Source organism: Cricetulus griseus, chromosome X (assembly GCF_003668045.3).
Source record: "Cricetulus griseus strain 17A/GY chromosome X, alternate assembly CriGri-PICRH-1.0, whole genome shotgun sequence".
Lineage (NCBI taxonomy): Eukaryota > Metazoa > Chordata > Mammalia > Rodentia > Cricetidae > Cricetulus > Cricetulus griseus.
Genome location: NC_048604.1, coordinates 260869 through 287720, shown reverse-complemented (window position 1 = coordinate 287720; position 26852 = coordinate 260869). Strand labels below are relative to the sequence as shown.

The window sequence follows — 26852 nt, the reverse complement described above, 5'->3', positions numbered from 1 at the left end:
GTAAGATAAAATAAACCCTTTCATCTTCAAGTTACTTTTGGTCATGGTGTTTTGTCAAAACAATAGAAACCCTAAGATAGAATACAAACATTTTTTGAGATACTACATAGCCACTTTTATTTCTTCTTTTGGGAACTCCATGTTCCAATCCATAGGCTCCACCCTCTTTAAAACTTGGGTTCTTTGTTTTCTTGACTGTTTTTTGAATTCTTTATATATTCTGGATATTAATCACCTGTTAGATATATAGCTGGTAAAAACTTCGCATTTCCTTTCCACTTGATTGGTTGTTTCTTTAGCTGTGTAGAAGCTTTTTAGTTTTATGAGGTCCCATGTGTCAATTGTTGGCCTTAGCTCCTGGGAAAATGGAGTCCTATTCAGAAATTCCTTTTCTACACCTATTTCTTGTAGAGTACTGCCTATGTTTTGTTCTAGAGGTTTCAGGTTGCACAATGAGGTTTTTGATCCATTTAGAGTTTGTTTTTGCTTTCTTTTGGCAAGATGATAGGGGAATAGCAAGGTACAAGTAATTCAAGGGGGAATGGGGTAAAATGGAGGGGAGGTTTAATTGTATAATGAAGAAGGAGGTCAACACAGAAGGAAAGGGTAAAATAACAACTAGGCTGTCTGAAACATCTATTGATTATCTAATACCAAATGGTCAGCCCTAAAACATACATATAAGTAACCTTATACAGACTAATAAGGGTGTATTTAGGTGTATGTATTATATATATATATATATATATATATATATATATATATATTCCTAAATATCAAGTAATAAAAAAGAGGTCATGAATTTGAAAGAAGGCATGGAGGGTTATATGTTTGGGGCTTAGAGGGAACAAAGGGAAAGGAGAAATAATATAAACAAAGAAAAAAATTAAAGGCCATAAAGAATCATACTGCTATTTATTCACCTAAAATTACATATAGCACATATATGTCTATGGGTATAAAGAATATATTCCTCCCAAGAGACACTGACTATCAAAAACCTCAATAATCTTTGGAGCTGTTCATCAGGGAGTCCAAGAGACTCTCAATACAATATAGGCTATTACTGTTGCCCTTATTTGCTTCCCAGAGATAGAGGATAGGTTCCTATCGCTGAAGACACCATGTACTTCAGATACAAGAAGGTGCTATGCAAGCTTTCAAGGGAGGGAAAATACTGAGCTGTCACATCTCTGAATCATAAGGATGACAACAATGGCACAATAACCTTAAGGATGCAATAGTGGCATTTACATATTAGTTATAACCAATTGCTTTCTAGGTTTCCAGCACCAAACATGATTTCCCTCTTGTTGATCAGGCCTTAAGTACAATCAGAAAGCAATTGGGCCCCTATGGTAACATGGACAATGTATATCAAAATGCACCCCAGTTGTGGGGCAGAGACCAGTGACCCAAATATGGCCATCAGCAGCAACTTGGTCTCAGATGTCACTATGACTGCAGGTGGCAGCACAGGCCTCTCAGATTGGCATGGGTCCAGAAGCAGCAGGGTCCCTGGACTCCAACATGGCTCCAGGTGGTGGTCTAGACCCTGGGAAGTCACACAGCCTTCAATGTTAACAGAAGTCCCAGATCTCAACATAGAACCTGGCTACAGAAGGGCCACATACAAACCTGTCCCTTGGCAGTAGCTCTGGTCTGGATGGCACCATGGTCATGGGTGCAGGCCACTCAGCCATGCATGGACCTGGCAGCAGCACATCTCTTGGACCCCAACATGCCCATAGGTGGTAGCCCAGAGGCCAGGTATCCTTGTGGCCTTTGGTGGCAACATGGGCTATTGATATCAACACAGACCCTGGCAGTAGTAGGACCAAGTTAGCTACTTTTCTATTGCCATGACAGAACAACATGACCAAAGCAGCTTGCTAATGACAATTACAAAGTGGGGTCAGAACTAGATTGATGACAGGTAGTTTATTAAGGAATAGTACTCACACAAAGGAGCCAGTGACCAGGTCTGCACCGGAGTAGGAGTAACCTGCAAGATGCCTCTTAGTTCGCTCAGCCAGGCGGAAGAGAGAAAAAAGGAGCCACATGTGTGCCTCCCTGCTACTTAAACCCTTGCTACTTAACTCTGACCACGCCCAAGCGGGTGTGGTCAACAGCACCTGTGGCCAGCCCAAAGTGGGCGTGGTCAGCAGTACCTCTAAACAGGATTTCTCCCTACAGCTTATAAAAGAAAGCATTTGATTTGGGGCTCACAGTTCCAAGGAGTTAAGAGTCCATGACCATCATGGGGGAGGCATGACAGTAGGAAGGCAGGAATGGTGCTAGAGGAGTAGCTAAGAACTTACATCTTTATGTAAAAGCACAAGACACACACACACACACACACACACACACACACACACACACACACACACACACACACACACAGAGAAAGAGATAAATAGGAATGGCATGGGCTTTTTAAACCTCAAATTCCACCTCCAGAAATATACTTCCTCCAATAAGGCCATATCTCCTAATTGTTTCCAAGTAGTTCCACCAACTGGGGATCAAATATTCAAATATATGAGCCTATGGAGGAGGCATGCCATTCTAATTAAATTTAGCACAATGCTTACATAATAATAACAGAAAAAGAGGCAGTGGTTTAAAGTGAATGGGGTATATCAGAGGGATTGGATGGCAGAAAAGGGAGAAACAATGTAATTATATTTTAGTATAAAACCTAACAGCAATTAATTGAAACATGTAAAAATATGGGGAAGTATACCATAACATAAAACAAACAAGAAACAGAAGGAAAGATAAAGAAATAAAATCAAGAAGAATCTAAAAGAAATATAATTAAAATGTGAAAAGTAATTTATGATTGTAGTAAACTGTCTGTGAAACTTCTAGGTCTGAATTATTTAGTAGTCACTTAAAAATGTTTAACTCAGAAGAGAGGTAGATATTGTGATCTGTAGGTTATAAAAAGTAACAAGATGGGAAAAGTCATTTGGAAGGCTTAAGTATTAAAGCCTTAAGGAACAGTAATAATGTCATTATGAAACTCATTTCTATTTACAATAAATGCACACCAATAAAAATTTCTATTCAAAAATATATTGAGATTCCATTTTACTTCAGTCAGAGTAACTATCAAGAAAACAAGATTCCAGCATGAAGTAGGAAGGGGTTCATGAGCCTGTACCCCTAACTGAGGAGCTATGGAAAACTGATGGCTTCTAGGGGGGGGAGAGTCAGTTTTCTTTAATGATGTGCTCTTAGTATATGGACAGCACAAATTGGAGTTGATAGGTTATTTTTTTAAAAAGGTATGACATTGGGGTCGTAGGGAGTTAGGGGTGGATCAAGGAGGCATTCGAAGTGAATATGATAAAAATATTATGAAACTCTAAAGCATTAATACAGTGATTTTTTAAAAAAGAAAACAACAAATCCTGTGAGGATATAGTGAAAAAGGAATTTTCACAACTACTTCTGGGAATGTAGATTAGTGTAACAACTATGGAAATCATTATGGAGGTTTCTCAAAAAACTAAAAATTAGAAACTACCGTATAATCTAGTTATGTCAGAAAGACTAATATGGTATGCATTTGCTTATATGTGGATATTAGCTGTTAAGTCAATGACAACCAAACTCCAATCCATAGAAGCACAGAGATTAGGCATATGTAAGGGACTATGGGAGACAGATATCCCTAGGAAATGGAAATAGGATATTTATGGCTGGATGAGGGTACCGGAAGGGGAGAATCAATTCAGAGTGTGTATTGGGGGGGACAAGAGCCAGCTAAAATTAAGAGCCATTTGAAGGGCTACCTAATTTAGTAGAAACTTCCAGATGTATCTAAAGAAAATGGCTAAATAATGGGGTAGAAAGAGCCCCAACTGGACATCTCTTCTCACCAAATAAAGCTTTCAATATTGGGAATGGGTTACATCAAATTTAATCAGAGTATCATGGGAATCCCCCCAAAAACCCAGGCTGTTGCCAAGACAATGGGTTGCTTTCTACAAACTGACATCAAGGTCCTATTACTGAAGATAATACCTACACAACTCATTGAACATGGAAAAGTTGACCTGGTGCCAACATAGAGCTTTCACCCCTACTGACTAGTGTTCATGGTACTGGAAGGTAGTCTTCATGCTAGCAAAGGAGAAAGGTAAACACCAACCCATCTACAAACTCTTTGATCTACAATGGTGTCTTGCCTCCAAGATATGCTAGGGCAATGGTGGCATAAACTTGCAGGAGCAATGAACTAATATCTGATTTGACTTAAAGCCCACTCCACGAGATGGACCCATAACCAACATTGCTTGGATGACCAAGAACCTGAGACTAGATAGTCCAGGGACCTAGGGCAAAACCAAATACTACTTGTTTACTAAAAGAACATAGCAATAAAATGACTCCTAATGACATTCTGCTATACTCAAAGATTAGTGCCTTGCTTAGCCATCCTTGGAGAAGCTTTAAGAGCCAGAGCAGATAGAGAACACCAAGAAAACAAATCCCTCTAATGATCAAAACACATAGGAACTCAAAGAGACTGAGGCAGCACAGGTCCTGTATGGGTCTGTGCCAGGTCCTTTGCATATATATTATGGCTTTCTTTCAGAAGAGGAGACAGAAAGAGTGTGAGAGCCAGAGGAGATGGAGGACACTAAGGCAATAAGGCCCTCTAAATCAACAGGACTGATGTGCATATGACCTTACAGAGACGGGGGCAGCATGCGCAGGGCCTGCATGGGTCTGTACCAGATGAAGTCCTAGAGCTGAAAGAAGTGGATGCATTCCCCTATTCCTAACCCTGAAGCAATCTCCAATTGATAGTCACTTACAGATAAGAAATTAGTTTTCTCTAAAGGAATCCCAGTGGGGAAACAAAGTACTCTTAAGGGTACGCTGCATGCCCAGCTGCAGATGGCCAACAGAAAATGAACTCAATGGCATCTTTGGAGTTTTTTTTTGTCTCATAGTGTCATGTCAGGGCTTTTAAAATTTTTATCTTATTTTTATCTTTTATTTTATTTATGTATTTTCCTCTCTCCTTTTACTCCATAGGTCCTTTGTGTATATATTATGGCTTCCAGTTTAATGTTTTTATAGGATTTCTGAATGTGTGAACAAGTGGGTCTCTGTGTCTATATCTGTTTCTTCTGTCCTTTCTTGGGCTCTTTTCCTTCTATTTTTTGTCCTATTCTTATGTGCTAGTTCTTGTTTTATCATATCTTATTTTCTTTATTATCCCTTAGAAACCTGTCTGTTTTCAATGAGAGACAGACAGAGAGTGTATCTGGATGGGAAGGATGGTGGGAAGGAATTCGAGGAATAGGGGGAGGGAAAAACATAATAAGAATGTATTATGTGAGAAAAAATTAAATTATATTTTAAATACAAGAAAAATAGTAATCTAGTTATATCTCTCCTAGGAATATACCCAAAGCAACCAAGTCAATGTATCACATAAACAGTTTCAGATCTCTGTATATTGGCACACTATTCACAGCACCTGAATTACAAAATGTACCTAGCCAATAGAAGAGTGGATAAAGAGCTGGGTGTTGGTGGCGCATGCCTTTAATCCCAGCACTCAGGAGGCAGAGGCAGGTGGATCTCTGTGAGTTTGAGGCTAGCCTGGTCTACAGAGCGAGTGCCTGGATAGTCTTCAAAGCTACACAGAGAAACCCTGTCTTCAAATCCCCCAAAAAAGAATGGATAAAGAATCTCTCTCTCTCTCTCTCTCTCTCTCTCTCTCTCTCTCTCTCTCTCATACACAACTCATAAACTCACACATTAATATGATTGTAGATGATAAGAACAAAAATATGGACCTGCCCCATTGGACCCTAAAATATACAAGTCCCACTCTGCCCCACAAACCCAACCATCTACCACAGCAGCCGCCAGAGGCACAAACGCAGCCTGCACCAATTGGAGGAAGAGTGGCCTCCTGGAAGCACAGGCACCACCTGCATCTGTTGGAGGAAGAGATGGGTAGACACCAATGAAAAAATACATTCAACAACATAAAGAGCAATATGACACCACTAGAACCTACAACAGCAAGATCTGAACATTCCAATGCAGAAGAAAATGACCTTAAAATAACTTTTGCAAGATGATAGAAGCCCTTAATGAGGAAATGAAGAATTCACTTAAAGCAATCAAGGAAAAGACAAACAAAAATCAGAAGAAATCAATAAATCCCTTAAAAATAAGTCAAGAAAAAACAAACTGAGGGAATTCTGGAAAAGGAAAATCTGGGTAAATGAATAGGAACTACAGATACAAGCATAATCAACAAAATACAAGAGAGGGAATCGAAAATCTCTGGCATTGAAGATAAGATATAGGAAATAGATTCATCAGTCAAAAAAAAACCATTAAAGCCAACAAAGTCATATTACAAAATGTCCAAGAAACCTGGGGCACAATGAAAAGAACAAACCTAAGAATAATTGGGACAGAAGAAGGCAAAAATAACAGCTCAAAGGCACAGAAAATATATTTGACAAAATCATAGAAAACTTTCCCAACCTAAATAATGGCATGCCTATGAAGACACAAAAAGCTTACAGACCATCAAACAGACTGGACCAAAAAAGTTACCTCCCCATATAATAATCAAGATACTATACATACAGAATACAGAAAGAATATTAAGAGCTGCAAAGGAAAAAGGCCAAGTAAAATATAAAGGCTGACCCATGAGAATAACATCCAACTTCTCAATGGAGACTCTGGAAACCAGAAGGTCCTGGATAGACGTTCTGTAGACACTAAAAGACCACAGATGCCAACCCAGACTACTATACCCAGAAAAGCTTTCAATCACCATAGTTGATGAAAACAAGATATTCCATGACAAAACCAGATTTAAACAACACATGTCCACAAATCCAGCCCCACAGAAAGTACTAAAAGGTAAACTCCAACCCAAGGAAGTTAGCTGCATGCATAAAAACACAAGCAAGATAATCTCACACCAGCAAATCCCAAAGAAGGGAAACAAACACACACACACACACACACACACACACACACACACACACACACACACCATTATCAACAAAACAAAAAAATAACAGGAATTTACAATCCCTTAATATCAATTGACTCAATTCCCCTATAAAAACAACATAGGCTAACAGAATGGATACAAAAACAGGATCCATCCTTCTGCTGCATACAAGAAACACACCTCAACTTCAAATACAGATATTACCTCAGAGCATATGGTTGGGAAAAGTGTTTCCAATTAAATGATCCTAAGAAGCAAGATGGTTCAGCTATCCTAATATCTAACAAAACATATTTCAAAAAAGAGATGGAGAAGGATATTTCATATTCAACACAGGAAAAATCCATCAAGATGAGGTATCAATTCTGAACATTTATGCTCCAAATCCAAGGGCATCCACATTTGTAAAAGAAACATTACTAAAGCTTAAGTCATACTTCAACACCCCACTCTCACCAATGGACAGGTCCGCCAGACAGAAAATTAACAGAGAAATAAGGTAACAGTTGTTGTGACTCAAATGGGCTTAACAGACATCTATAGAACATTTTATCCACAAACAAAAGAATACACCTTCTTTTCAGTACCTCATGGAACCTTTTCTAAAATTGACCATATATGTGGTCACAAAGCAAACCTCAACAGATACAAAATATGGAATAAACACATGTATCTTATCAGATCACCATGGCTTAAAGTTAGAATTCAATAACAACACAAATTACAGAAAACCTACAAATTTGTAGAAACTGAATAATGCTCAACTGAATCACCACTGGGTTAAGGAAGAAATAAAGAAAGAAATTAAAGACATCCTAGAATTAAATGAAAATGAAGACACAACATACCCAAATTCATTGGACACTATGGAAGTAGTGCTAAGAGGAAAGTTCATAGCACTAAGTGCCTACAAAGAAGTTGGAGAAATCCCACACTAGTGCCTTAACAGCGTATCTGAAAGCTCTAGAAGAAAAAGAAGCAAACTCACCCAGGAGGAGTAGATGACAGTAAATAGTCAAATTAAGGGCTGAAACCAATACAATAGAAACAAAAATAATACAGAGAATCAATGAAAAAGGAGTTGGTTCTTCCAGAAAATCAACAAGATAGACAAACCTTTATCCAAACTAACCAAAAGTCGAGAGAAAAGCTCCAAATTAACAAAATCAGAAATGAAAAGGGGGACATAACAACAGACACTGAGGAAATCCAGAGAATCATTAGGTCATACTTCAAAAACAGGTATTCCACAAAATTGGAAAATTTAAAAGAAATGGACAGTTTTCTGGATACATACCAAATACCAAAATTAAATCAAGACCAGATAAACAATATACCCATAACCCCTAAGGAAATAGAAGCAGTCATTAAAAGTCTCCCAGCTAAAAAAAGCCCAGGGCCAGATAGTTTCAGAATTTTATCAGAATTTCAAAGAAAAGCTAATACCAATACTCCTCAAACTGTTCCACACAATAGCAACAGAAGGAACATTGTCAAACTCCTTTTATAAGGCTGCAGTTACCCTGATACCCAAACAGCACAAAGATGCAACAGAGAAAGAGAATTACAGACTAATTTCCCTCATGAACATTGATGCAAAAATACTTATTAAAATATTGGTGGCAAACTGAATCCAAGAACACATCAAAAAAAAGTATTCACTTATGAGTAAATATATACTGTGTTTGTCTTTCTGAGTTTGGGTTACCTTACTCAGGATGGTATTTTTCTAGTTCTATCCATTTGCCTCAAAATTTCCTAGGGTCCTCATTTTTACTGCTGAGTAATACTCCATTCTGTAAATGTACCACATTATCCTTATCCATTCTTTGGTTGAGGGGCATCTGGGTTGTTTCCAGGTTCTGGCTATTACAAATAATGCTGTATGAACATTGTTGAGAAAATGTCCTTGTGGTATGATTGAGTATCCTTTGAGTAAATGCCCAAGAGTGGTATTGCTCGGTCTTGAGGTAGATTCATTTCCAATTTTCTTAGAAACTGCCATACTGATTTCTAAAGGATAACCAGACTAAAATCCACAGCTCCAGAGAAGCTAGGTAACAAGGAGGACTCTAAGAGGAATATATAGATCACCCTGGGAAAGGAAATTATATTATATCTATTGGGTAAATTGGGGCTGGGGGATGAAAAGGTAGAGGGGAGGGAAGATGAGAACCAGAGGGAATGAGACGGCCTAGGTAGGGAAGGATACAGTGGACGAGCAATGAAAGAGATATTGCAATAGAGAGAGCCACTATGGGCTTAGGGAGAAACCTGGTGCTAGGGTAACTCCCAAGAATCCAGAAGGAGGACCCCAGCTAAGACCCCTAGCAGTAGTAGAGAGGATGCCTGAACTGGCCTACGCTTATAATCAGATTGGTGAATACCCCAACTATCATCATAGAGCCCTCATCCAGTAATTGATAGAATTAGATGAAGAGATCTACTATCAAGAACCGGCCTGAGCTCTGAGAATCCAGTCAGAGAGGAAGGAGGGAATATATGAGCAAGGGAGGTCAAGATCATGATGGAGAAATCTACATAGACAGGTGAACCAAGCTCATGGAAACTCATGAACTCTAGACCTACAACTGTGGAAACTCCAGGGGACTGAACTAGGTCCTCCATATGTGGGAGACAGTTGTGAAGCTTAGAAGCTTAGAGGGGACCCTGGCAGTAGGACCAATCTTGATCATGGTGGATGATTTTTTCTTTCATTTTTTTATTTTTTACTTCATTTTACATTCTAACCACAGTTCTCTCTCCCATACGTCTTCTCACTCCCCCTTGCTCTTCCCAGCCCCCTCACCTCCCCTCTATCCCATCCCCAATCCACTCCTCACTGGTAAGGGCTTCCATGAGGAATCACCACAGTCTGGCACAATAGGTTGGGGCAAGTCCAGGCCCCTCTCTCATGCATTAAAACTGAGCACTAAAATCAGGAACAAAACAAGGCTGTCTACTCTTTCCATATCTATTCAATATAGTACTTGAAGTTCTAGCTAGAACAATAAGACATCAAATGAAGATCAAGGGGATACAAATTGGAAAGGAAGAACTCAAACTTTCACTGTTTGTAGAAATGATATTATACATAAGTGATCGCAAAAGTTCTACCAGGGAACTCCTACAGTTGATAAACACTTTCAGTGAAGTGGCAGGATACACAAGAAATTGAAGATGATAGAAGAAAATGGAAAGATCTCCCATGCTCTTGTATAGGCAGGATCAACATAAAAAAATGGCAATCTTATCCAAAAAGCAATCTACAGATTCAATGCAATCATCATCAAAATCCCAACACAATTTTTCACAGACCTCAAAAGAACCATACTCAACTTCATATGGGAAAACAAAACCCACAGGATAGCTAAAACAATACTGTACAATAAAGGAATTTCCAGAGGTATCATCACCCCTGACTTAGCAATAGTTGAGAGGGTGCTTGAACTGGCCGGTCCCTGTAATCAGACTGGGGACTACCCGAACTGTCATCATAGAACCTTCATCCAGTAACTGATAGAAGCAGATGCAAAGATCTACAGCCAAGCACCAGGCTGAGCTCCAGAAGTCCAGTCCAAGAGAAGGAGGAGGAATTATATGAGTAAGGGGGAGATCAAGACCATGATGGTGAAATCCACAGAGACGGCTGATCTGGGCTCATGGGAGCTCATGGACTCTATACCGACAGCTGTGGAGCCTGCATAGGCCTGAGTTAGAACCTCTGTATCTGGGTGACAGTTGTGTAGCTTGGTCTGTTTGTGGGACCCCTGACAGTGGGACCAGGATCTATCCCTGGTCCATGAGCTGGCTTTTTGGAGCCCATAACTTATGGTGGCATGCCTTGTTCAGCCTTGATGCAAGGAGGGGGTGTCCTGGTCCTGCCTCAACTTATTGTTCCAGGATTTGTTGACTCTCCATGGGAGGCTTTACCATTTCTGAGGAGTAGATGGAGGTGGGTTGGCGGTTAAGGGCGAGTGGGAAAAGGGGAGGCAGAGGGAACTGTGTAAAATGAATAAAAAATAATAAAAGGAATGAAAATATGTCACTTGGTGGAAAATGGGCAGAACTGGAGATCAATATGTTATGCAAAGTAAGTCAATCCCACAAATATAATTACTACATGTTTTATTGAATATATGATAGATAAGTTGAAAAAAGACATGAAATTGAAAGGGGCAACCAGGGCTAATAAAACAAAAAGAGAGAAGGGAATGTAGATAGGTAAGAATAATAAAAGGAATGAATATGATTAAAGTACACGATAAGCATTATGAAACTATCATATAAGACCCCCTTACACTTAATGCATGCTAATAATAATTTTCATAAGGTATTAAATGCAGATTTTTAAAAAAAGCTTAGCTATAAAAATATAGAAAAAAGAATACAGAGTCTAGACAAATATTCAAAAGCATAGAAGTAATAAAAGTTTACTGATAGGAAGTCATCAGTTTATGGAAAGGCTAAAGATAGAGGAAATTCTCCAGTTGATGAAATGAAGACATCCAGAACAAAGGTGGCTTAGAAAGGATAGGTATGTAACAATGAAGATGATAGTGGTGATATAATAGCTAAAGTGGTAATGACAACTAATCCTTACTGAATACTTAGTATGTGTTGAGCAGAATGCAAATTACTTTAAATTTATTACAAAATGTAATCTCTTATCAACATTAATAGATTGTATTCCTAATCTCATTTTACAAATGAAGATATGGTAACTTGGAGATTTTAACTTACATGCTCAACATCAAAAAGCTAATAATACATATTCAGACTGGGTTGCAGATCAAGGTCTACTTGATGTCACAGACTTAACTCTTCACTATGCCGCAAATCTACTTCGTCTTTATAACTGACTAGAAAAGGTAAACATAGTTGTTTATCTCAGGTGTTGGTCATAGAACGTGAACACATGTGCATACCATAGTATATGTGTGGAGGCCAGAGGAAAACCTGTGGGAATCGGTTCTCCCATTCCACCATGTGGATGTCCCAAGGACTAAACTCAGGTTATCAAGTTTGGTAACAAGTATCTTAACCATCTGAGCCATCTCACTGGCCACAAAATATTCTTAAGATACAAACTCTTCAAATAAACCAATGTAACAGTAATCAGCTGCGTACCATCATTCTTTTCCTAGTATCATTTTAACACCACATGTACATGTACAATCATTTAACTAGTACTGTTGTCTTAGGTTCATAATTTGTATGCTTAAGCAAGATCAACAACCAGAAAGTAACAAACATTGAGGCCTCTATTAAGCAGCAAATAGTAGGGAATTTTAATATAGTATATGCCTACGGGTTGAATATGAAAAAAGTTATTTTTCAGCCATTTCTCCTCTCCAACTTTATGTAAATTAGATTCAGTTTTCTTGATAGCATACTAACAACATCAGTGTTTATAGGACTGACCTCTTTGCTATATATAATACAGTAACTAAATGCAAGAAAATGTAATATTTTTAAAAGTTAAATTCTCGCCAGGCATTGGTGGCGCACACCTTTAATTCGAGCACTCAGGAGGCACAGGCAGGCGGATCTCTGTGAGTTCAAGGCCAGCCTGGTCTCCAGAGCAAGTGCCAGGATAGGCTCCAAAGCTACACAAAAAAAACCCTGTCTTGAAAAACCAAAAAAAAAAAATAAAATAAAATAAAAATAAATTCTTATTGTTGAGCCCTGGCTATATCTCGATTCAGTAAGATCCACCTGCTTCTACTTCCTGAGTTCTGGAATTAAAGGCCTCTGCCACCATACCAAAATGTAATTTCTAAAGCTTATAGTTAGCTAACTTTTCGGTGAGTTGTAATGACTTTGAGAAAATATTGTAGTCCTGTATAATGGCTTAAAAGTCTGGAGCAGGAGAATTGTTCAAGCTAGGCTACATACTGAATTCCAATTCTAGGACAGAGCAGCCAGGGCTACAGAGTAAGACAGTGTCTTTTTTCCATATATACACATGTATATGTGTTACATTTTAAATACAAATTTTATTCCTAAAAGTTTAATGAAGACTGAACTAGAATATTTTGAAATGACTATGTTTCCAGGGGAAGACCAAGAAACACTCATGTAAGTTCACAGTAAGTAAGCATGATCTTCATTGAAATAGAATGGAAGATGATTAAGAAACTATTCAAGACTATCAACTAGAAGAACACTACACTGGAAAAGTCTAATATACTTACCCACAGGGCTCTTGAAAGTAGGTAGTGTCAGTGTGCCGATCTAGAGCCAGCTTGGTGTATGCAGTGTCACCTCTAGAAAAATCTGAAGTGAAATACCACATCCTTCCATAGATGGTTTCTCTGCCAAGTAAAATCAAGAAAAAAAAAACTATTAGATATTTGTAATTTTTAATTTTAAAGTAATATTTAATTGTAATATTTATAATTTCAATTATCATTGTTTCCTCTATATATATATATATATATATATATATATATAGTTATTGTTGTTACAGATTGATATTTATAAGGCAAAACTGACAGTGAAAAATACCAGTCTTGAAAATACTGTTACTAATTGACACTCTGGGAATGCAAACTGAAAAACCATTGAAACATTGCACATTCTGAAAGCTCAGGGATCATTGCCCATTGTTTTTCTATTTTAGTAGCCTCCTCATTCAAGGCTATGTTTACTTTCCTTTTATAGAAACAATGATGTGACTGTTTGTAGTGTCAATTTTAATTAATTTATATAACAACTAGTGTCTTTAATCAATATTCAGATTTTTCAACAACAGTCTCTTTCTAATATATTAGATAATCTAATAATCAAGGGAGGCAGAAGAGTTTCCATATTATTCATGTCATAGAGATGTTTGTTTTCATTTAATCTTTTAAACACGGAGGAACAAGAAAATGACAAAATGATATTTTTGTTATACTTATGAGACTTGCTGTATTGTATTTCACCAACAGAGTAATAGATTTGATTTTGCATTTATTTTCTCAGTGGGTTCAGATCTGTGGAAAGGATAATTTTATTTTTGGTATTTTAAGATGTATTTCTCTGTGTAGCCCTGTCTGTCATGAATCTCACTCTGTAGACCAGGCTGGTCTAGAACTCAGAGTTTCAACTGCCCCTGCCTCCCAGGTTCTGCAATTAAAGGACTGCAACCACAACACCTAGATTTGAGGAAATGATACTTTAATTGTTTAGCTTTCAGAGTTCTTTAAACCCAAGAGCAAACAGAAAATGGTTTTCCTTTTGTAATAAAGTTTTCAAACCTCCTCAATTGTTTGCTTAGCAGCAGTTTCCTTTATTTGAGAGTTTTGAAACTGTGTTGCAAACTAAATGGCTCACAAATGCTATTTGATTATACTCTATTAGCACTGTCCAAGTGACCCACCATACTTTGGTATTTTGGGTAACACAATGAATTGTTGGGAGCCAAAGAACTCAGGGCTTGGCATGAGATCCTAGGCCATGCTTGGCCGGCCACATAGTTGTATATTAACCTTACATAGCAGCTCCTTAGAACCTCAGCTCAAGAAAAAAAAAAAAAACTTGACCCAGTTCTCCACCCACAGGCTCAGTCACCTAGGCAACCCTTCCTGGACCTCTTACTCATGAACTTTTTATCCTGCCAAACATCCTCTTTGTGGCTTCCTAATATCCTGACTACACTAACACCTGGTGCACAAACAACCCATTCTACCCCTCCCCATATCCTGCTCTACTGACTATATAAGCTAGCCTGGGAAAAATAAAGTTTGCCACTTGATCAGAATCCTGTCTTTCAGCGACTCTTGTCCCCATTCCCTATCCCTGACTCTCTTGCCCCAGGTTGATGCCCTGTGGGTCAGAACAATGAATTAGTTACACATTAATTTTATTAAATTAAAAACAAGTACTATTTGTAATGAAGTAAGTTTATGTCACTCTTAATGTAGATCAATCTGTATGTGAAATGGAGTATATTAATGAAAAGAACTTATTTAGGATAAGGAAACCCAAGGTGTACTGCTTACTGTCATAGTGATCCTGGAAAAATCACTGTTTGTATCTTAGCATCAGGTGCTTATCAGTGGAACAGACAACATAACATGATTAAAAGTTGCTATAATGATCAAAATAAACTGTAGGGTGTGAATATGCTAGTTAAGTGCAATGCAATGTATCCAATGAAGCATTAACAACACATCTCTGATTCAGAGTTAAGAATCTATGAAGATGAAAACTGGATGATTTTTAGACTACATTTTAAGAATGCAGTACAAGTTCAGGCTCCTTTTGAGCAGAATAAAGTACAGGGAGGAAGTAATATGGAGAGGGGAGGAAAGGAAAGGAGGAGAAAGAGGTGGGGAGAGAGGGAAGGAGGGATAGAGATTATTTTGGGGGTGGCAGTACTGGATACTGAACCTGGGCCTGATGCATTTGAGGCAAATGCTCCATGAGTTAGATCATTTTGCATCTGTTAATTGATGTAAATGCTCTAAAATTAGTTACTTTGGATCTCAAAAAGTTAGTAAATTACCTGATTAAACTGATCCTTTCTGCCAGCTTCTCTGTGTGCTCTCGAGTGGGAGGGACATTTTCTACAAATGCAATTCCATATAGCAGAAAGTTCTGCAGAAACTTCTTCAGTTCATCATTTGTTTTTAAGAAATTCTGGAAATCAACAGACGGAACTTGGGCTTGCTGGTAGAGTTTAGCATTCCATAATATTCTAGGTTGGATAACCTTTTGTTTTTGCCCTTCATAGCTATTTTTCACCAGCCAATCCAGATCATATCTAGTCACATGACCATCTGGCCCTTTTTAGGAGAAATAAAAAGCATTAAAATAAAATTTACAAATACTGACAACAATTTACTATTTAAAATGTTCATTCTTTTTTTCAACATTAGTTTTACATTTTAATTGTTTGAGAATTTCGTATATGAATATGTTTTAATCAAATCCACCTCCTACTAACCCTCCTCCAATTTCTCTTGCCCACCACTTTCCCTTTAAACCTTTATGTGTTGTTTTTAAATCCACTGAGTATACTTAATGAGTCCCGTCCTCATCCATGCTAGGAATTTTGGCTGACTTGATCATGTGTAAACACAACAACTGTGAGTTTTGGGTGCAATGGTATAGTGGGAAATTACCAATACGGAGTCAGGTAGAAATATAAGGGTATTTAATAGGGAAAAGCCTTATTTACAGAGCTACCTAGCCAGCTGGCGTGGCAGCAGCCTGTACAGCAAGAAGCAAAGTGAAACCGAAAGCGCAAATACAGTCACATTACATCACTCTGACCACGCCCTCACAAGTGTGGTCAGGCACACCTGTAGCCAGCCCCTAAGTAAGCGTGGCTACAGCTTCCTCTACAATTCCCCTTTTAGTCTAAAAGAGGATTAAAACTTAACAGTTTAAAGTATCCAAAATGAACAATCATAAAGGTAAAATATAAGAAGATACAACAATCTGTTTATGTCACATCCTAACTATCTATTTTAACTAAACCCTAAAGTCAGCTGACAGAGGTAGGAAATTACCAATACGGAGTCAGGTAGAAATATAAGGGTATTTAATAGGGAAAAGCCTTACTTACAGAGCGACCTAGCCAGCTGGTGTGGCAGCAGCCTGTACAGCAAGAAACAAAGTGAAACCGAAAGCGCAAATACAGTCACATTACATCACTCTGACCACGCCCTCACAAGTGTCAGACACACCTGTAGCCAGCCCCTAAGTAGGCGTGGCTACAGCTTCCCCTACACAATGGCCCTGTCATGTCTGGTAAGTACTGTTCTTACAAAGTTTGTTGAAGAGGTCAAGTACTCCCTCTTCCTAAATGGTTCCTGAGCCTTGTTCTGAATGCAGGTGTGTGTGTGTGTGTGTGTGTGTGTGTGTGTGTGTGTGTGTGTGTGAGAGAGAGAGACAGAGAGAGAGAGAGAGAGAGAGAGAGAGAGAGAGAGAGAGAGAGAGAGAGAGAGATCCTATTTGGAGCTGAGAATTCCACAGGCTGTTTTGCTTTGTATGTTGACCAGCTGTGTATTAATCACCATCTACTGCAAAAAGAAATTTCTCTGATGAGGGCTGAAAGATACACTAATCTATGAGTATAAAGACAAAAATTTGTGGGTTGATGGGGTTTATGACTACATCTATTTAGTAAAAATAATAGTATTAGGTTCTCTCCAAGGGACCAAGATCTAGCAAGTCACAGGTTTTTTGGCTAGTTGATGATACCAGGCATGTGTTCCATCTTGTAGAATGGGTATTAAATCCAAGCAGAAAGTGGCTGGCTACTTCCATAGCATTTGTGCCACTTACAACAGTGGGGTTATCTTGTCAGGTCAGTCATTAGTGTAGCTTGTAGAGTTTACAGATGGGTAAAACTGTTGATTCACTTTGTCTCCTGGAGGCTTGCATAATACTATTCAGCATTATGAAAGCTAGCCAGTAGGGTTGAAGCTTCACAGTTAGTACAAAGCTTGATTTCTGCATGTTCTATGACTAAGGTATGTGGTGTCTTTAACAGTTGGGTCTTATAATCTAGTTCTAGAGGGTAACCAGGAGCAATGGTAATAGCAAATAATGTTTGGGGGTGTCTAAGGGACTCCATTGACCACCAACTTTAAATGTGTTAACCATACCTGGGAATGAAGTCTTTATTTCATGGCATCTGGTACCTGGGAGAGACACTGAACCCCTTATTATAGGTAACTCAATTTAAATACACATACATGCATGCAAGCACTGCAAACACACAGACACACAGACACAGACACAGACAGACACAGACACACACAGACACAGACACACACACACACACACACACACACACACACAGACACACAGACACACAGACACAGACACAGACAGACAGATAGACAGACAGACAGACAGACAGACACACACACACACACACACACACACACACACACACACACACACACACACACCTGTATTTTAGGAAGCTTCCTCAGCACGGGGTTTCCATATGGCTTTTCCAAAGGTTTTTAGTTTTAGTTATCCCACTCAGCCAACACTCCCTCTTCTACCTTGCTATCTGATCCCCACTCCACTTAACATTAAACTCAATGGGTCACAATGAGGACTTGAGAGTAGGAGGAGGACTTGTTGGCAAGGAGAAGGGGTTTGGCTGAAGTGGAAGGGAGATAATCGATGGTTAAGGGTGTGTGTGGGGGGAGTAAATGTGATCAAAATACATTATATACATTTATCAAATGATCAAAGAACAAAATATTTTAAAAGATCATCATATGCTTATGCACTCACCACTGGAGGAACAAAGGAAACAAAGCATTAGATTGTGCCTGTCAACTTTTTGCAATTAACTTGTATAATATTTTAAGAGAAAGAATATGAAAAGATCAGCAGAAATGGAGGAAGAGAATTTATATTTGTTAATGCTATCCAATTGTCAAAATACAAGTAAAATAGAAACTAACAGAAATGGGTTAATTTTGTTGTAAGAGCTAGTTAATAATAATCCTTAGCTAATAATCCAAACAGTTTGTAATTAATATTAAGCCTGTAAGTGGTTATTTGTCAACAGTCAAATAGCTGTAGGAGCATGGGCTTGTATCTGTGTCCTCAATTCTGTTCCACTAATCAATATGCTTTTTTTTTAGGTGTTCATTTTATTTTGTGTGTACGTGTTTGTGTGTGGCTATGTGCACAAGCCAGAGACATTGGATTCCCTGGAACTAGAGTTACAGGCTGTTGTAAACTGCTTAAAACGCATGCTGGGAATCAAACTCCAGCCCTATATAAGAGCAGTATGTGAAACAAGTGAAAGATCTGTATAGCAAGAACTTTGAGTCTTTAAAGAAAGAAATTAAAGAAGATACCAGAAAATGGAGAGATCTCCTATGCTCTTGGATCAACACAATAAAAATGGCAATCTTGCCAAAAGCAATCTACAGATTCAATGCAATTCCAATCAAAATACCAGAACAATTCTTCACACACCTTGAAAGAACAGTACTCAACTTATATGGAGAAACAAAAGATCCAGGATAGCCAAAACAACCCTGTATAATAGGGGAATTTCTGGAGGCATCACAATCCCAGGTTTCAAGCTCTATTATAGAGTTATAGTCCTGAAAACAGCTTTGTATTGGCATAAAAATAGACAGACAGACCAATGGAATCGAATTGAAAACCCTGATATTAACTCACATACCTACGAACACCTGATTTTTGACAAAGAAACTAAAGTTATACAATGGAATAAAGAAAGCATCTTCAACAAATGTTGCTGGCATAACTGGATGCTGGCATGTAGAAGACTGCAGATAGATCCATGTCTAGTGCCATGCACAAACATTAAGTTCTAATGGATCAAAGACCTCAACATAAATCCATCCATACTGAACCTATTAAAAAAGAAAATGGGAGGTACCCTTGAACTAATTGGTACAGGAGACCACTTCCTGAACATTACACCAGTAGCCCAGACACTGAGATTGACAATTGATAAATGGGACCTCCTGAAATTGAGAAGCTTCTGTAAGGCAAAGGACACAATCAGCAAGACAAAACGGCAGCCGACAGAATGGGAAAAGATCTTTACCAACCCCACATCTGACAGAGGGCTGATCTCCAAAATATGCAAAGAACTCAAGAAGCTAGTCTTCAAAACACCAAATAATCCAATTAAAAAGTAAAGTATAGAACTAAATAGAGAATTCTCAATAGAGGAATCTAAAATGGCCGAAAGACACATAAGAAAGTGTTTAACATCTTTAGCTATAAGGGAAATGTAAATCAAAACAAGTCTAAGATACCATCTTACTCCTGTCAGAATGGCTAAAATAAAAAAACACCAATGACAGTTTATGCTGGAGAGGATGTGGAGAAAGGGGATCACTCCTGCACTGCTGGTGGGAGTGCCAACTCATACAACCACTTTGGAAATCAGTATGGCTATTCCTCAGGAAAATGGGAATCAGTCTACCACAAGATCCAGCAATTCCACTCTTAGGCATATACCCCAAAGAAGTAGATTCATACAACAAGGACATCTGTTCAACGATGTTCATAGCAGCATTATTTGTGATAGTCAGAACCTGGAAGCAACCTAGATGCCCCTCAATGGAAGAATGGATAAAGAAAATGTGATACATTTATACAATGGAGTACTACTCAATGGGAAAAAATATAATCTTTAAATTCATAGGCAAATGGATGGAACTAGAAGAAACCATTCTGATCAAGGTAATTCAGTCACCAAAGACAAACATGATATGAACTCACTTATATATGGATTTCAGACCTAGAGCAAAGGATTATCAACCTATAATCCACACCTCCAGAGAAGCTAGGAAACAAGGAGGACCGTAAGAAGGACATACATGGTCCTCCAGAGAAGGGGAAGGGACAAGATCTCCTGAGCAAATTGGGAGCACAGGGGAGGGAGAGAGGGAGCTAGGAGAATGAGAAGGGGAGAATAGGAGGGGGTGGAGGACATGAGGGAGCAGGAAAGTTGAGTTGGGGGAAGAATAGAGGAGAGCAACATAAGATACTATAATACAGGGAGCCATTATAGGTTTAAAGAGAAATCAGGCAATATTGAAATGTCCAGAGATCTACAAGGATGACACCAACTAACAATCTAATCAAGAGAGGAGAGGCTACCTTAAATACCCTCCTCTGATAATGAGATTGCTAGCTGATGGAAGTAGAAGCACACACCCACAACTAAACACTAAACTGAACTGGAATCCAGTTGCAGAGAAGGAAGAGTGATGAGCAAAGGGGTCAAGGTCAGGCTGGTGAGACCCACAGAAACAGCTGACCTGAACAAGGAGGAGCTCTTGGTCCCCAGATTGATAGCTGGGAAACCAGCATGGGACTGATCCAGACCCCAGGAACATGGGTTTCAGTGAGGAAATCTCAGAAATCTACGGGACCTCCTGTAGTAGTTTAGTCTTTATCCCTTACATAGGTGTGGACTTTGGAGGCCCATTTCCCATAGAGGGATACTCACTCAGCCTAGACACATGGGGGAGAGCCTAGGCCCTATCCCAAAGAATATGACAGATTCTGAAGACCCCTATGGAAGGCCTCACCCTCCCTGGGGAGCAGAAAGGGTATGGGATAGGTAGGGTGTTAGTTGGGGGGGGCAGGGGAGGAGGGGAGGGGGAAGGAACTGGGATTGACATATCAAACAATCTTGTTTCTAATTTAAAGAAAAAATGGAGGAAACAAAGAAAAGCACACATCTGAAAAATGAAAGAAAACACAAAAAATGAAAAAAAGAGCAGTATGTGATCTTAACCACTGAGACACCTTTCTAGCTCCAATATGTATGTTTATGCACTGGTAATATGATGTTTTTACTACTGTATTTCTGTAGTATAATCTAAAGATCAGGGATGGTAATATCTAATAGTATTTTTATTGTTCAGGATTATTTTGGATATCCTGGGTCTTTTGAGCTTGCATATGAATTTGGAGATTTTTTTCAATTCCTGTAAAGAATTACATTGGAATTTTGATGGGGTTACATGAAATCTATAGATTGCTTTGGTAAGACGTCCATTTTATAATATCAGCCCATAATCATGAGATATCTTTCCATCTTCTGGTATCTACTTCACTTTCTTTTTTCAGATTTTTAAATTTGAATTAGAAACAATATTGTTTTACATGACAATCCCAGTTCCCTCTCCCTACCATCCTCCCCTACCATCCCCCCCACTAAAACCCTACCTATCACATATCCTTTCTGCACCCCTGGATGGTGAGGCCTTCCATAGGGTGTCACCAGAGTCTATCATCCTTTGGGATAGGGCCTAGGCCCACCCCCATGTGTCTTGGCTCAGGGAGTATTCCCCTATGTGGAATGGGCTCCCAAAGTCCACACCTATGCTAGGGATAAGTACTGAACTACTACAGGAGGTCCTGTAGATTTCCGAGGTTTCCTCAATGAAATCCATGTTCATGGGGTATAGACCAGTCCCATGCTGGTATCCCTGCTATCAGTCTGGGGAGCAAGAGTTCCCTGATGTTCAGGTCAGCTGTTTCTGTGGGTTTCACCAGCCTGGTCTGGACCCCTTTGCTCTTCACTCGTCCTTCACTGCATCTGGATTCCAGTTCAGTTCAGTGATTAGTTGTGGGTGTCTGTTTCTACTTCCACCAGCTGCTGGATAAGGGCTATTGAGTGGCATATAAGTCAGTCATCAATATCATTATCAGGGGAGGGCATTTAAGGTAGCCTCTCCTCTGTCTGGAGATCTACAAAGATGATACCAGCTAACAATCTACTTCACTTCCTTAAGTGTCTTAATGCTTCCATTGTATAAGTCTTCCTTTTCCTTGGTTAGATTTAGTTCAAAATACTTCATTTTTGATGCTATTATGAATGGGTTTGTTTCCCTGTTTTCTTTCTCAGTGTTTGCCACTGGTATAGAGGATGGCTAGTATTTTTTCATGTTAATTTTGTACTCTGATACCTTGCTGAATATGTTTATTAGCTGTAGTTTCTGTTGGAGCCTTTGAGATCTTTTATACATAGAATTCATATCATTTGCAAATAAGGATATCTGAATTCTTTTCCTATTTGTCTACTTTATCTCTTCTTGTTTTGTTGTTCTAGCTAAGATTTCAAGCACTATATTGAACAGGAGTCAAGAGAGTCGGCATCCGTGTCTTGTTTCTGATTTTATTGCAAATACTTGGAGTTTTATTTGTTATGATGTTGGCTTTTGGCTTGTTGTATATTGTCTTTATTAACTTGAGATACATCCCTTGCAGCCAGATTCTCTCTAGGACTTTTTTTTATCATGAATAGATATATTTTATCTAAGTTCTTTTCTGCATCTAATAAGAATATCATGTGGTTTCTGTTCCTAAGTCTATTTCTGTGGCAGATTACATTTACTAACTTACATATGTTGAACCATATCTGCATTTCTGCGATGAAACCCACTTGATCATGATGGATGACATTTTTCTTATGCTCTTAAATTCAGTTTACAAGTATTTTATTGAAAATTTTGTATCTATGTTCATCAGAGAGATTGTCCTATATTTTTGATGTTTATCTAGTTTTTGGTATCAAGTTATGAGTGGTTTCATAAAAACAATTTGAAAATGTTCTTTCCATTTCTATTTTATGAGATTATTTGAAGAGTATTGGTATTCTTTGAAGGTCTGTAGAATTCTGTCCTGAATAAATCTGATCCTGGGCTGTTTTTTAATAGTTGGGAGACTGTTAATGACTGTTTCTATTTAATTGCTTGCTACTGGTATGTTCAAATTATTTACTTTGTGTAAATTTAAGTTTGGAAGTCATATACATCTAAAAATTCACCTATTTCTTTTTTTCTTTTTTTTTTCTGAGACAGGGTTTCTTTGTGTAGCTTTGGAGCCTATCCTGGCACTTGCTCTGGAGACCAGGTTGGCCTTGAACTCACAGAGATCCACCTGCCTCTGCCTCCAGAGTGCTGGGATTAAAGGTGTGCACCACCAATGCCCAGCTTCACCTATTTCTTTTAGACTTTCCACATTTCTAAAATGTAATGTTTTGTTTGTAATGTGTATCCTTATGATTCTCTGAATTTTGACTCAGTTATATTATCTCCCTTTTAATCATCTATAGTTCTATTAATTTGTGTCTCCTCTCTTTTTTAGTTAATTTGGTTAAATTAAAGGTATGTCAAACTTGTTAATATTTCCAAAGAATAAACACCCTGTTTCATTGGTTCTGTTTTTTCTTGCTTCTATTTCATCCATGATTTTGCTTATCCATTCTCATCTACTGTTTTGGGGTGCTGTTTTTGTTTTCCCAAGGCTTTCAAATGCACGATTACATTATTAATTGAGAAGTCTCCATTTTTTTATGTAGGCACTTAGTGTTATAACCTTTCTTCTTAGAATTGCCTTGTGTCCCATAGATTTTTATTAGGTTGTGTTTTCACTTTTATTCAATTCTAAGGATTTAGAAATTTCCTGCTTGATTTCTTCCTTTACACAATTATTCAGTAGTGTTGTATTGTTTCTCCATGATTTTTGTGTATTTTCTCTAGTTTCTATTTCTCTTGTTATCTACCTTTAATCCATCATGGTCAGATAGAATGCAGGATGTTATTTCAAATTTCCTGTATTTGTTGAGACTTGCTTTGAACCCTCATAAGTAGTCAATTTTGGAGAGAGTTCTATGGGCTGCTGAAAAGAAGGTACATTCTTTTTAGTGTTTGGCTGGAATGTTCTATAGATGTCTGTTAGCTCCTTTTCATTTTTCTGTTTACTTTATGATGTAAGTTAACTGCAGAGTTTCTCTCCTGAGTTTTTTGGCAGGTGACCAGTCTATTTGTGAGAGTGGGGTGTTAAAGTCATCCACTGTCACTGTGTTGGAGATAACCTGTAGATCTAATCGTATGTTTTTTTAAATAAGATTATGTGTATCTGTTTGGTGCACATCTGTTTACAAATATGTTATCTTCTTGGTAGATTGTTTCTCTAATGAATATGAAGTGACCCTCAACATCTCTTCTAACTGCTTCTAATTTGAAGTTTATTTTGCAGATATTAGAATAGCTTGCTTCTTAGCTCTGCTTCTTTGGACTATATTCTTCCATCTCTTTACCCTAAGGTGGTATCTATTGCTGGTGATAAGGAATGTGTGTGCGTGTTGATGTGTGTATGCATTTTTTGAGGCAATAAAAAGATGCATCCTGCTTTCTAACTGGGACCATTGATATTAAGAGGTATTACTGAAAGTTGTGTATTGTGTCATTTTGTTGTTTTGTGGTGTTTTCTTGGACTTCTTTGAATTAACTTTTCTGGAATTATTTATTACCCATGACCTCTTTGGTGTGTTTATCCTTCTCTTCAGACTGAAGCAGTCCTTCAAGTATCCTCTGTAGTGGTCATAAATTCCTTTAATCTATTCTTATTACAAAAAAATTTTACTTCTTCAGTTTTAATAGATGGTTTGGCTGAGTATAGTAGTCTGGTTTGACAGTTATGGTTTCAGAACTTGGACTACAAGCCTTTTGGTCTCTAGAAGTTGCTGTCTAATAATCGGATGTTATTCTGATAGGCCTGCCTTTATAAGTGACTTGACTTTTCTCTCTTATAACTTAAAATGTCCTTTCTTTATTCTGTATTCTTAATGTTTAAACTACAACATGTAATGAGGACTTTCTTTTCTGGTCCTGTTTCTTTGGTGTTCTGTAGGCCTCTCATACGAATGGGCATCTTATTCTCTAGGTTTAGAAAAATTTCTTCTGTTTTCTATGCTTTTGCTATGTTATTTTTCTATGCCTGCAATTCAAATGTTAGGTTTTTTTTTATAGTGTTCCAGAGCTTTCCCATTTTCTGATATATATATATATATATATATATATATATATATATATATATGTAATTTTTGTGAGTATAAGTTTTTTTGCCAGCATGTATGCAAGTGTACTGTATGTGTGCTTGGTGCCCACAAAATAACTACAGACTGGAGTTACAGATGATAGGAAACTGGCAAGTGGGTGCTCAGAACCAAATTACATCCTCTTCAAGAGCAGCAACTGCTCTTAACTGATCCATCTCTCCAGGCAACACAAGCACTCAGGTGGCTGAGGCAAGAGAATCACAAGTCAGGCTGATCTGCATAGTGAATTTAAGGACATCTGGGGCTATCTTACAAGACCTTACCTCAAAGACAAAATGCAAAACAAATCAAAGCAAAACAGTGATGAAAGCAGACATCCTTGCAATGTTTCTTAGCTTAGAGATTATTATGCCTGAAAATTAAGTATGGTGTTAGCTGAAAAAAAAAAAAACAAAATCAAAAGGCTATTGGAACTGCTCCAAAGCAAGAGGGAAAACTAACTGAAACATTTCCTATTTTAGAAAGAGCCAAGCCGGGCGTTGGCGGCACACGCCTTTAATCCCAGCACTCGGGAAGCAGAGGCAGGCAGATCTCTGTGAGTTCGAGGCCAGCCTGGTCTCCAGAGTGAGTGCCAAGATAGGCTCCTAAAGGTACACCGAGAAACCCTGTCTCAAAAAACAAACAAAAAAAAGAGCCAGTATTGGAACAAAAACAGACTAGTACACCAATGGAATCGAATTGAAAGCCCTGATATCCATCCACACACCTATGAACACATAATTTTTGACCAAAAAAGCTAAAATAATATAATGGAAAAAAGAAAGCATCTTCAACAAATTGTGCTGGCATAACTGGATGCTGGCATGTAGAAGACTGCAGATAGATCCTTATCTATCACCATGCACAAAACTTAAGTCCAAATGGATCAAAGACCTCAACATAAATCCAGCCACACTGAACCTCTTAGAAGAGAAAGTGGGAGGTACCCTTGAATTCTTTGGTACAGGAAACCGCTTCCTGAACGTAACACCAGTAGCACAGACACACTGAGATCCACAATTAATAAATGGGACCTCCAGAAACTGAGAAGCTTCTGTAAGGCAAAGGACACAGTCAACAAGACAAAATGGCAGCCTGCAGAATAGGTAAAGATCTTCACTATCCCCACATCTGACAGAGGGCTGATTTCCAAAATATATAAAGGAATCAAGAAACTAGTCACCAAAACAGAAATAATCCAATCAAAAAGTGGGGTACAGAACTAAATAGAGAATTCTCAAAAGAGGAATCTAAAATGGCAGAAGGACACTTAAGAAACTGCTCAACATCCTTAGCCAACAGGGAAATGCAAATCAAAACATAGGACTGAACCAGGCCCCGTGAATGTGGGTAACAGGAGGCCTGGGTAGTCTATGGGGCCTCTTGTGGTGGAACCAGTATTTATTCCTAGTGCAATAATGGACTTTGGGAGCCCGTTCCCCCATAGAGGGATACTCTCTCATCCTAGACATGGGGGGAGGGCCTAGC

The 26852-nt window shown here is 38.4% G+C and overlaps 1 protein-coding gene across 3 annotated transcripts in view; it reads right to left on the bottom strand.

Annotated features, from left to right (window-relative positions):
- The window catches only part of Tmlhe (trimethyllysine hydroxylase, epsilon), a 92313-nt gene that overhangs the window by 14174 nt on the left and 51287 nt on the right, over window positions 1–26852 (bottom strand). For all 3 annotated transcript variants that reach the window (XM_027432516.2, XM_035450138.1, XM_027432519.2), the window contains 2 exons: window positions 15510–15789; window positions 13213–13332 (listed from right to left, as the gene is read on the bottom strand). In XM_027432516.2, the coding sequence (XP_027288317.1) occupies window positions 13213–13332; window positions 15510–15789 (400 nt within the window). The remainder of the gene's footprint in view (window positions 1–13212; window positions 13333–15509; window positions 15790–26852) is intronic.